At 39.0% G+C, this 13,047-nt stretch overlaps 1 protein-coding gene across 2 annotated transcripts in view; it reads right to left on the bottom strand.

The window, feature by feature from the left end:
• The window catches only part of LOC131786987 (uncharacterized), a 28,001-nt gene extending 15,019 nt beyond the window's left edge, over positions 1–12,982 (bottom strand). For both annotated transcript variants that reach the window (XM_066173269.1, XM_066173267.1), the window contains exons 1-9: positions 12,823–12,982; positions 6,951–7,574; positions 5,331–5,954; positions 4,254–4,877; positions 3,666–3,794; positions 1,917–2,540; positions 1,642–1,770; positions 1,085–1,213; positions 558–686 (exon numbers count right to left, since the gene is read on the bottom strand). In XM_066173269.1, coding sequence (XP_066029366.1) covers positions 558–686; positions 1,085–1,213; positions 1,642–1,770; positions 1,917–2,540; positions 3,666–3,794; positions 4,254–4,877; positions 5,331–5,954; positions 6,951–7,574; positions 12,823–12,895 — 3,085 coding nt within the window. In that variant the 5' untranslated portion in view covers positions 12,896–12,982. The remainder of the gene's footprint in view (positions 1–557; positions 687–1,084; positions 1,214–1,641; positions 1,771–1,916; positions 2,541–3,665; positions 3,795–4,253; positions 4,878–5,330; positions 5,955–6,950; positions 7,575–12,822) is intronic.
• Positions 12,983–13,047: the final 65 nt, after the last annotated feature.

Here is a 13,047-nt window from a genome sequence, read left to right on the forward strand (position 1 = left end):
TAGTACAAACAGAAAGAACCAATTAATTACCGTACTGATATGTGGAACGGTTTTGAGTGAATCTGGAGCTCCTGAGGGCGCTTTCACTGAAATTTAGGGATTTGTAGTAGTGAAAAAGGATTGGTTGTAAACAGAGATCAAATTTCCTAAATTAAGCGCAAAAATTGAAGTGTACAATCCCGTAAATTTTACAGTATATTGTCGATCTACAATGTATGATATTGCCACAGGGATAGTCTAACCAAGGGTCCAAACCTCAATAGCGTAGGATAAAAGTTAACAGGCCATCAACGAAATTAAAAAATCCTGAAGTAGACTACGAATTAAACCTCTGATGTGCGACAAAGTATTTAATCTGCGTCTAAATTTTTATGTTAAGACAGGGTTTCAGCATCTTTGAAGTAGAAATCTAATATTTTCTTCTAAAGAGTTCGTCTGGAGAATCATCAATATCTAAAAGACCCGGCCCTTAAAATATGATGATATCAAATCACTACCTATCTAAAACATTATTCTTTCTAGAAAACCTAAGAAAAAAACAAAACAAGTGTACTTACTTTGGTAGGTATGCACTTGGCAGCGATCACCAGTGACACCGGGACGACATATGCATTTGAAGGTATTGTTTCCATTATCCACACATGTGCCATTGTTGGCACAGGGATATTCTGAACAGGGGTCTAAACCTTAGAAATAAGGATAAAAGTTAAAAGGTCACCCACGAAACTAAAAATTCTTCTTTGTCCGTCCAAACTGTTAAAAAAGATTATGCGGTGTATTTCCCATTACATCATTTGGCATTTGAATTAGTGGAATGATAAACGTATTTAGTTAGTGGACGAACTTAGATCATAGGCCTTAAATTACTTGAGGGTAAGAGATGTATGAATCGAAGAGTAAGCAGACGGCACATGTCATGAAATATAAAAGACATATTTCTGAAACTGCGCTTTACCTTCATTCATGGCAGCTTTAATGTCGACTTTATCTTAAAATATGATGATATCCAGTCACCACCTATCTAAAACATTATTCTTTCGAAAAACTAAAAAAAAAACAAACAAACTTTGACAAGCCCACTTACTTTGGTACTTACGGACTTGGCAAAGATCACCAGTCACACCGGGAGGACATATGCATTCGAAGGTATTGTTTCCATTATCAACGCAAGTGCCATCGTTGACACACGGATATTCTGAACAGGGGTCTAAGCCTTAGAAATAAGGATAAAAGTTAAAAGGCCACCCACGAAACTAAAAATTCTTCTTTGTCCGTCCATTTTCCCATTGTTAATTTTACAAACTGTTAAAACAAGGTTATGCGGTGTATTTCCCATTACATCATTTGGCATTTGAATTAGTGGAATGATAAACGTATTTAGTTAGTGGACGAACTTAGATCATAGGCCTTAAATTACTTGAGGGTAAGAGATGTATGAATCGAAGAGTAAGCAGACGGCACATGTCATGAGATATAAAAGACACATTTCTGAAACTGCGCTTTACCTTCATTCATGGCAGCTTTAATGTCGACTTTATCTTAAAATATGATGATATCCAGTCACCACCTATCTAAAACATTATTCTTTCGAAAAAAACCAAAAAAAAAAACAAACAAACAAACTTTGACAAGCCCACTTACTTTGGTACTTACGGACTTGGCAGCGATCACCAGTCACACCGGGAGGACATATGCATTCGAAGGTATTGTTTCCACTATCAACGCAAGTGCCATCGTTGGCACAGGGATATTCTGAACAAGGGTCTAAACCTTAGAAATAATAATAAAAGTGAAAAGGTCATCCACGAAAGTAAAACTTTTTGTAGTAAACTGCAAAACCCTTTATGTGCGACGGAAAAATTTGTTTCTATCTAAACGTTCATATCAAGTGATATATTTATTAAACTGCGCGTTACCTTCATTCATCGCAGCTTTAATGTCGGCCTCATCTAGAGCAATGTCAAAAACTTTCATTTGAGCTATTTTGCCATTAAAGTATCTGGAGTCGCCAATCTTAACGCCCATTCGAACTTGCCCGTCGTTCGTTGATATTCTGTCAGTTTTGCCGATGTATTTTGTTTTAGACAAATGGCCATTGACGTACAAAGAGTTGACTCCAGTAATGTGATCATAAGTTGCCGCAACATGGGCCCACTGTCCCACTGGAAGTGCCTGATCAGTCAATATGGCATCGAAAAACGCATGATTTGGGTATTTGGTGATCCTGTTGAAGAACTTGCCGTTAACTATCCAAATATGGACTCCCCAAGCTCCGGAGTTCTTGTAGTTAAAGAGCGGTCCGTCTCGACCACCGGGCTGAACCCAGCACATCAGGGTTATAGAGTGCAGGGTGTCCAGTCCTCCGTCATTTGGGAACTCTATGAAACTGTTTGGGTTGCCTGAAAACTGGTAGGATCCATTGGTTTCTCCATGGGGTCCAGTTGTGAGCTCCACTTGCCCTAAAACTCCAGCTGGCTGCTTATTGTCAATTTCTCTTGCCTCAAATTCCCCATTTAGAGGATAGTAAGCAATAAGATCATCTTAGTGTACAAACAGAAAGAACGAATTAATTACCACCATGATATGTGGAACGTTTTTGAGTGAATCTTGAGCTGCTGGAGATGCTTTCATTGAAATTTAGAAAGTTGTGGTGGCGAAAAAAGATTGATCGTAAACTAAGAAACCGAATTTACTAAATGAACCGCAGAAAACTGAAGTACACATTCTCGTCAGTTTTCCAGTATATTGGCACAGGTATAGTCTAAGCAGGGGTCCAAACCTTAAAACCGTATGATAACAGTTAACAGGCCATCATCGAGATTTAAACATCGTGAAGAAGACTGCAACTTAAAACACTAATCATAGCCATTACAATTTTCTCAAACATGATTGGTGCATTAGCTGCTTTATTTATCACTAATCATTCTGTAGAGCTGTAATCGCACAGTTGGCTGTAATGGAATAGTTGAAGTAGCGCGTAGAACAGTTGTGAGCTCCACCTGCCCTAAAACTCCAGCTGGCTGCTTATTGTCAGTTTCTTTTGCCTTAAATACCCCATTTAGAGGATAGCAGGCAATAAGATGACCTTAGTTTACAAATAGGAAGAACGAATCAATCACCATACTGATATGTGGAACGGTTTTGAGTGAATATCGAGCTCCTGGAGGCGCTTTCACTGAAATTCAGGGACATGTAGTGGTGAAAAATGATTGGTCGTAAACAGAGACACCGAATTTACTAATGAAACGCAAAAAATTGAAGTGCACATTCCTGTCAATTTTACATTATATTGTCGATATATAATATTAGCATAGGGATAGTCTAAGCAGGGGTCCACACCTTAAAAACGTATGATAAGGGTAAACACGCCATTATCTAAATTTAAACATCCTGAAGAAGACTGCAGATTAAATCTCTTTTTTGCGACGACATATTTTTTCTCCGTACAAATGATTATATAAAGACAGGGTTTCAGCATCTGTAAAGGGGAAATTCTAGTCTTTTCTTCTAAAGAGTTCGTCCAGACACTCATCAATATATAAAAAAAACACCGGCCCTTATTAAAATGTGATGATATCGAGTCACCACCTATCTTAAACAGTATTTTTTCAAGAATAACTAGAAAAAAAAACAAACAAACAAACAACTTAAACAAGTGTACTTACCATTTTTCTTACGGACTTGGCAGCGATCACCAGTGACACCGGGAGGACACATGCATTTAAAAGTGTTGTCACCATTATCCACGCATGTGCCATTGTTGACACAGGGATCTCTTGAACAGGGATCTAAACCTTCAAAATATATCATAAAAGTTAAAGAGCCACCAAGTAAATTGGAGTTAACTACAAAACCTCTCATGTGGGATGACAAATTATGTTTGCGTCCAAATTTTCACATCAATTACGAGTCTGGGTTCTTGGAAGTGGAATTTTAGTCTTTTCTTTTTAAGAGATCGTCTTTTGAAAAGTCATTTACCACGGAGTATCCATTTTCGCTTTGCTCTCTTCTCTTTCCGTCCATATTCCCATTGTTAATTTAATATACTGTCAAATGAAGAAACCGCGGAGTATTTCCCAAGACATCGTTTCGCAGAAGAATCAAGTAGTGGAATGATAAACGTATTTAGGTATTAGACGAACTTAGATCATGGCCCTTAAATTACTTGAGGGTGAGATATGTTTACATCGAAAAGGTAGCAAACGACATATGTCTTGAAGTATAGAAGACATATTTCTTAAACTGCTCGTTACCTTCATTCATCGCAGCTTTAATGTCGACTTCATTTAGAGCAACGTCATAAACTTTCATCTGAGCTATTTTGCCATTGAAGTGTCGGGAGTCGCCAATCTTAACGCCCATTCGAACTTGCCCGTCATTCGTTGATATTCTGTCAGTTTTGCCAATGTATTTTGTTTTAGACAAATGGCCATTGACGTACAAAGAGTTGACTCCAGTGATGTGATCATAAGTTGCCGCAACATGGGCCCACTGTCCCACTGGAAGTGCCTGATCAGTCAATATGGTATCGAAAAACGCATGATTTGGGTATTTGGTGATCCTGTTAAAGAACTTGCCGTTAACTATCCAAATATGGACTCCCCAAGCACCGGAGTTCTTGTAGTTAAAGAGCGGTCCGTCTCGACCACCGGGCTGAACCCAGCACATCAGCGTTATAGAGTGTAGGGTGTCCAGTCCTCCGTCATTTGGGAACTCTATGAAACTATTTGGGTTGCCTGAAAACTGGTAGGATCCATTGGTTTCTCCATGGGGTCCAGTTGTGAGCTCCACCTGCCCTAAAACTCCAGCTGGCTGCTTATTGTCAAATTCTCTTGCTTTAAATTCCTCGTTTAGAGGATAGTAAGCGATAAGATGACCTCAAAACACGAAAGAAAAAAAGGAATTAATTGCTGTACTGATATGCGGAACAGTTTTGAGGGAATGTGACAGGACTGAAACAAACTACTTTCCAGGGTTATTTTAGAATCAGTAGAGTTCCTTTAAAACAATCACTCATGGTAAATTTCTTTATATTTTAGCAAAGGGGAAGAGCCCGTATTTTTAGGGGTAAAAGTATCATACTTTTTTGGCAATAGATTAAGAGTTAGTAGTCGTAAGAGCAACAGAATCGAATTTGTTTTTGGCAGTTACTGGAAAGCTACTAGTCCTCTAAAAATAAATTATATTTAAATACGGAAAATGTCGCAGAATGACCCTGACTTCCATAAACCCCAACTTCGCCACAATTACTTGAATATTTGAATCAGGAAGCTAGTGGACGAAACTTTTCATCAAATTAAAAAAGGCATGTTTCTTTTGAAGTGCGTTACCTTCATTCATGGCAGCTTGTATGTCGGCTTCATCTAGAGCAACGTCAAAAACTTTCATTTGAGCTATTTTGCCATTAAAGTATCTGGAGTCGCCAATCTTAACGCCCATTCGAACTTGCCCGTCGTTGGTCGATATCCTGTCAGTTTTGCCGATGTATTTTGTTTTAGACAAATGGCCATTGATGTACAAAGAGTTGACTCCAGTGATGTGATCATAAGTTGCCGCAACATGGGCCCACTGTCCCACTGGAAGTGCCTGATCAGTCAATATGGCATCGAAAAACGCATGATTTGGGTATTTGGTGATCCTGTTAAAGAACTTGCCGTTAACTATCCAAATATGGACTCCCCAAGCACCGGAGTTCTTGTAGTTAAAGAGCGGTCCGTCTCGACCACCGGGCTGAACCCAGCACATCAGCGTTATAGAGTGTAGGGTGTCCAGTCCTCCGTCATTTGGGAACTCTATGAAACTATTTGGGTTGCCTGAAAACTGGTAGGATCCATTGGTTTCTCCATGGGGTCCAGTTGTGAGCTCCACCTGCCCTAAAACTCCAGCCGGTTGCTTATCGTCAATTTCCCTTGCTTTAAATTCCTCGTTTAGAGGATAGTAAGCGATAAGATCACCTAAGTACACCAACAGGAAGCACGAGTTGATAACCATACTAGTTCTGTGAAATGGTTTTGGGTGAGAATCGAGTTCTTTATGGACAGGATTTAAAGAAATGTGCTTGCTATGCTAACGTGGATTCAGTAAAGGTCATATAAACCAATCACTGATATCAAATCCCTATTTATGTTTTTTTTTTCGATAAAAGATGAAAAACCGGTGGTTTTAAAGGTAAGAGAATTGAATCTTATTTTGGCAATAAGAGAGCCAATAGTCTTCACAGTAAGAGAACTGAGATACATTAGTATCCACCTGCCAAGAAGACTGATACTTGTTTCCCGCAAACCGGTAGAGGAGAGATTTCGCATAGCACGTGTTGTAGCAGTAAATTTAATTGGTCCCTTCTGTAACAAGAAATTCTCACATTTTCTAGCAAGGAAGGAATTCCTAACCGAAACCACAGTCCAAACCTCCGTGCACAGTGGTAGGACATACTGCTAGGATCATTTTTCTTTGTTCCACCCTCGTGATAAGGTGAAAAACATCCTTGTCCATTTCTTTACCGAGCTCAAAAGTTACCATCTTTCTTTGTCGATTTACAAACATGACGCTGTTGACATTGTTGATTCTAACAGTATACAGGACGTGTGTCACTATATGAACTTGGTAATAAGCCTTGCTCACCGTAGAGTCTATATGGCTCAGTGGTAAAGCATCGGAGAGCGGGATCCGAAGGTTTGAGGTTTTATTTCTCATGGGGACTCAGAATTTTTTCTTTGTCCTTCGCTCGTGACAAGATAAAAAAAACCTTCCTCCATTTCTTTACCGAGCTAGAAACTTACTCTCTGTCTTAATCTATGTTAATGTACTGCTGAACCCGGAAGAATGAAGCTAACCTTTACTGACCCCTCCTCCTCTTCAAATCACTTGAAGGTAAGAGATATTTTAATCAAAAATTTAGTGGACGAGATATGTCGTGAAATATATGTGACTTTCTTTTAACTGCACCTTACCTTCATTCATGGCAGCTTTTATATCGACTTCATCTAACGCATCGTCATAAACTTTCATCTGAGCTATTTTGCCATTAAAGTATCTGGAGTCGCCAATCTTAACGCCCATTCGAACTTGCCCGTCGTTGGTTGATATCCTCTCCGTCGTCCCGATGTATTCTGTTTTAGACAAATGGCCATTGACGTACAAAGAGTTGACTCCAGTGATGTGATCATAAGTTGCCGCAACATGGGCCCACTGTCCCACTGGAAGTGCCTGATCAGTCAATATGGCATCGAAAAATGCATGATTTGGGTATTTGGTGATCCTGTTAAAGAACTTGCCGTTAACTATCCAAATATGGACTCCCCAAGCACCGGAGTTCTTGTAGTTAAAGAGCGGTCCGTCTTGACCACCGGGCTGAACCCAGCACATCAGCGTTATAGAGTGTAGGGTGTCTAGTCCTCCGTCGTTGGGGAACTCTATGAAACTGTTTGGGTTGCCCGAAAACTGGTAGGATCCATTGGTTTCTCCGTGAGGTCCAGTTGTGAGCTCCACCTGCCCTAAAACTCCAGCTGGCTGCTTATTGTCAATTTCTCTGGCTTTAAATTCCCCATTTAAAGGATAGTAAGCGACAAGATGACCTTAGTATAGAAACAGAAAGAACGAATTAATTACCATACTGATATGTGAAACAGTTTTGAGTGAATCTTGAGCTTCTGGAGGCACTTTCATTGAAATTCAGGGAGTTGAAGTGGTGAAAAACAATTGGTCGTGAACGGAAAATTAACCGAAAAAAATGGCAAAAAGTGTTCAGTCACGTCAATTCTACAGCATATTGCCGATCTATAATATTGGTCAGTCATTTAGAATTTTCAGCTCCTGGTTTCGATATAGAACTGATCCAGAACTTGAAAACAGCAGCTCTTCAATCCAGGCCGTTAATACAAACAAACTGGAGATTTATTCTCCGGACCATGGCCAATTATTTTGAAATAGAACCCATTAAAGATCGACCTAAAATACTGATTGGCGATTGCATTCATTTTGTCGCAGGGACTTGTGTCAGCAACAGTTCACCTGCAAGAGTCCGGATGATTTGGGGGAAAGCCGGACCTCTGGATTGTGATCAAGGGACGAAGACGAGTTGCAGGACTATTCCCTTTGTGTGAGCCCACCTTCATGAAATTAAGACTAGTTGTGATATAGAATTGAACATTATAAGTACAGCCAATGACCACTGCGTAACATAGGATATGGGTGACAAAGTGTTAAGTAATGTATCAGAGTAAAACAGTGTCGGGTTGTGAAAAAACTCAGCGATGATCGGCAAGTTTATATACCTCTGTTCACCTCCTTCCCCCTCTCTCTCTTTCTCTCTCTCTCCCCCTAGAGGTATGATGGGCACTTTTGTAACTTTGTTGTCTCTTCAGCTAAAAAATCGCCCTTTATCTCTATTGGGACCCGGTTTTCGTATTTCCTGAAACTAGACGTTGCTCTCATTCTGCCCTGTGAAAATCTTTGCCAGACTTTCAAAGCAAAACGCATTATAAACATTTAAACTGCGTTCAGGTTACAAAAGTTCTCTATGCCATGGAAAGGTCTACTTTTTGGTCTTCAGTCACCAAATTTCTGCGGTATATAGGTATTTAGGAGGGTAGTACACGCCATACAATTCACTCTTTTTCCACCCTAAATTTTGAGTTGGCCATTGCGTGTAGAAAAATTTTTATCGGTTGCCGCGTACACCTCTCATGTCGACTTGAAGTTTCCAGTTTGATGAAAACGCCTTCTTGCGGACAGCACAATTAGAAACTTTATTTCGTCCTTGTTATTGAGTCAAATTTTATTAGATTTATACCAATGGTAGGTATACTATTTTAGTTTATGATTCTGAAATTTTGCAGCTTTTAGTTAAATATTTATATCAAAAAGTAGCTTTCATGTAGGGGTTGGTATATGAAGAATGCAAAGTTACGGAAGTGCCTGTTTAGCAAGATGTTCCGTCAGTGGGAGAAGCGCACTTTTTTTTTGATGAAAAAAATTGGTGAAGAACAAGACCTAAATAACAGCTTTCATCTTCGAACTGCGTATGTTCTTCAAGACCGGATTTTTTCATCCAGAAAAAAAGGAAAAAAAAAAGAAGAAAATCAGTAAGCCACAACACATCTTTAATTTGTGTTGAAGTCACTTATTAGATGAATTGCTCAGAATCGTTATATTTGATTGAGAAGGATGCATGTTTTTCCTTTCACAAGGCAAACTTTGAAATTGTGTTGAAGTCTTTTCAGTTAAACAGTTCTTTATAACCCTGATGCTTTAAAAGGTTTTGTGAAGTTCTTGATTCACCCAATTGACTTTTAAGGCAAGACAAGTTCTGCTTCACTTAGAAAAGAAAAAAAAAGGTAGATTGGAAATGCAATTCGGCCATCAAAATGTCCTGCAACTGATCGAAAATGTAACAATCTTTGGAGACACGTGTTACTCTGCTGATAGGAATTGCTATTTAAATACAAAAAAAACACCCCTTTTCACAAGAAAGCTCAACGTATGTTTTTGTATTTGACTAAGCTCAGTACTTTTTTTATCCTATTTGTAAACCGACGCTCTGACTTGACCTGGCATCAGCCGAAAGATTTGGGTTACTCAGTTGCGTTTTCTAGCTTCCATAAATAGTGTTCATGAAAGAATAAAAAATTCGTTTCTATTCACGCTTAGACCTAACAAGACAACCAAACATAAACTAATGAGCGCGCTAAGAACTAACGAAACAATCAAACGTAAACTATAGAGCGCGCTTAAAAACTGACAAAACAATCAAACGTAAACTAATGAGTGCGCTTAGACCTAGTGAAACAATCAAACGTAAACTACAGAGTGTGCCTAGAACTAACAAATCAATCAAACATAAACTACAAAGCGCGCTTAGAACTAATTAAACAATCAAACATAAACTACAGAGCGCGCTGAGAACTGAGAAGACAATCAAACGTAAACGACAGAGCGCGCTTGGACCAAACAAAAAAATCAAACGTAAACTACAAAGCGCACTTTGACCTAACAAGACAGTCAAACATAAACTACAGAGCGCGCTCAGAACTAAAAAAATAATCAAACGTAAATTACAGAGCGCGCTAAGACCTAACAAGACAGTAAAACATAAACTGCAGAGCGCGCTTAGAACTAAAAAAAATAATCCAATGTAAACTACATAGCACGCTTAGACCTAACAAGACAATCAAACAAACTACAGAGCGCGCTTAGAACTAACAAAATAATCAAACGTAAACTACTGAGCGCGCTTAGACCTAACAAGATAATCAAACATAAATTACAGAACGCCCCTAGAACTAACGAGACAATCAAACGTAAACTACAGAGCGCGCTTAGTCCTCACAAAACAATCAAACTTAAGCTACAGAGTGCACTTAGACCTAACAAGACAGTCAAACATAAACTACAGATTGCACTTTGACCTAACAAGACAGTCAAACATAAAATACAGGGCGCGCTTAAACCTAACAAAACAATCAAACGTAAACTACAGAGTGCACTTTGATCTAACAAGACAGTCAAACATAAACTACAGAGCGCGCTTAGACCTAACAAGACAGTCAAACATAAACTACAGATTGCACTTTGACCTAACAAGACAGTCAAACATAAAATACAGGGCGCGCTTAAACCTAACAAAACAATCAAACGTAAACTACAGAGTGCACTTTGACCTAACAAGACAGTCAAACAAAAACTACAGAGCACACTTAGAACTAACAAAACAATCAAACATAAACTACAGGGCAGGCTTAGGCCTAACAAAACAAACAAACGTAAACAAAGGAGCGCACTTTGAACTAACAGAACAATTAAACACTCACGACAAAGCGCGCTTAAAACCAACAAAACAATCAAACGTAAACTACAGAGCGCGCTTAGAACTAACAAAAGAATCAAACGTTAACTACAAAGCGCACCTAGAACTTTCAAAGTACAAAGTATCCCTCACATATGGAGGACAGAGGTGGCAAAGGATTACTTTTTCTGCAATCTGTTGTAACTCTGGCCCATTCTCCGCGTCCTTGCTTTATTTTTCCAGTGTCGGTGCACGTGGATGACTGTGCACGACGGGTAGTTGTCGAAACGTACTCATAAAGCGATGAAGGAAAGGAAAACGCACCACTGAGGGATACAATTGGCATTGAAAGATTTTTATTCACGAGTTGCTATGCATCAAAAAACGAACGAGTGAGCGCAGAGAACGAGTGAGTTTTTTTATGCATGGCAACAAGTGAATAAAAATCGTTCAAGCATTTTCCATGGTGTAATATTTTTATTTCATACGTACTGAAATTTTTTCTTACTGAAAGCCGTACGCTTGTTGCCCTCCTCTGTGAAGTACTATCGTTCATGTTTACGATTGGACGAACGATGTATTTTCAGTCATTCGCTCAGTATGTATGAAATAATAATGTGCCCTGCACAGTTACAAAACTGCATGTCACGTTACAGAAGTGCCCCTTTGTGTCACAAAAGTGCCTGAAAAAAGAAACAAAAGTGTCCTTTCCTCTGGCTCTCTCTCCCCCCTCATGGCTATTGTTTAAAAGCGGAAAAAAAGGCTTGCCTCCAAGGCTCAGGTGCTAATACTCTATGCCGCGGTTTTACGTTTAATGACCTCTAAAATTACAGTGACCTTCTTTTGTTCAGAACAGGAAAAAATTCTCATTCGAGCGCTTACGTTCAAATAACTCAGTCAATCGTTAATCTTTTGTATTTACTGAAACACAACGTGTTAATTATGGAATTTGGATAAGTTGCGTCAGAGAACCCTTAAGTTATAAGTACAGTTAACGGTTTGTGCACTTTAAAATCTTTTTATTTTGTAAATTAGCTATCAGTCCAAGAACGATTCTGCAATGGCCATTTAATAGCTTTACTATCCTCGAAGGCATTTGGAAAAGTTCAGTGTTTATCGGCTAAAAAATATTTTGGACCGAGTTTGCGGAAGGAAACGAAGCTCTCTTATTAAGCTATAGAAATATCGAGCATATATTTAAAACATGTTGATTAAAGGCGGATTAAAACGTCACTGAACAGAATTTTCCGCGTCAAGCAGAACATACTATTACTTGAGACTTACGCCATAGCTGCCAATTGAAAAGCCCCCTCTCTTGTTTCTCATATATTTGACCAATGAGTCATTTAAAATTAAAATTTCTTAAGGTTATAGAGGACGTGTAGGTAAAGGGGAGTTAAAGAAGGAGGGATGGTGGAGGGAAGGGTGACAGGGGACTGAGGAAAGAAAGAAAGATAAAGTCTACTATCATTATCAATTTCAAGCGAACCCTAATAAATTCAACATTTCAAGTAAAAAAAGGTAACAATTTACTGTGTTGCTTCAAAATTGGAGTGCATATTCTTCGATATTTTTAACCATGCCCTCCGCTGATAATATTGAGAACTAAGGAGTGCTCTCGGCATTCAAGTAGCGCAAACTTGATGAATGAGTGGTAGATTACAGCTAATTTTGGCCACGAAGGAAACGAAAAAGAAGAGCTATCAGCCTATCATTGATCTCGTCTAGGATTCCAGTAGAGAATTAAGTGTTTTCAAAGACCAGTATTCGTGTGAAGTTTTTAAGAGATTTCTTGCATATTAGCACATTTTTTGTAAATGTGAAGGTAATTATGCAGACTTCGTCTGCAGCGCAATGAGTCCATTGTTGAGAGATGTCAAGGAGGAAATAAATAATCAGGCCCGTAGCCAGACTTCAGAACAAGACGAGGCAACTTTCGGGTGCCGAAGGCTGAAGGCAAAAGTCAAAAGGCAATTGCCACGTCTTGCCTCATGTTAGCTTCGGCCCTAATAATCAGCAACATTTTCATTTTATCCTACCTTCAATTCCATTTGCTGAGAATGCCAAAAGTGGGAAGATTACATAGAGTAATATTCCTTGTTTCAAGTTCATCTTAAATCCAAAAGATAAACAGCAATACCAGACAAACTTGTTGACTGTTAACACTCGTCGTTAATATTCTGAATAACCTCTGCGACTTTTTCCGCTTTGCTCGCCTCAGTGTAGAGTTTTACACGGTTCATGTCCCGATAAACATTGAATTA

Source organism: Pocillopora verrucosa, chromosome 10, assembly GCF_036669915.1.
Source record: "Pocillopora verrucosa isolate sample1 chromosome 10, ASM3666991v2, whole genome shotgun sequence".
Classification (NCBI taxonomy): domain Eukaryota; kingdom Metazoa; phylum Cnidaria; class Anthozoa; order Scleractinia; family Pocilloporidae; genus Pocillopora; species Pocillopora verrucosa.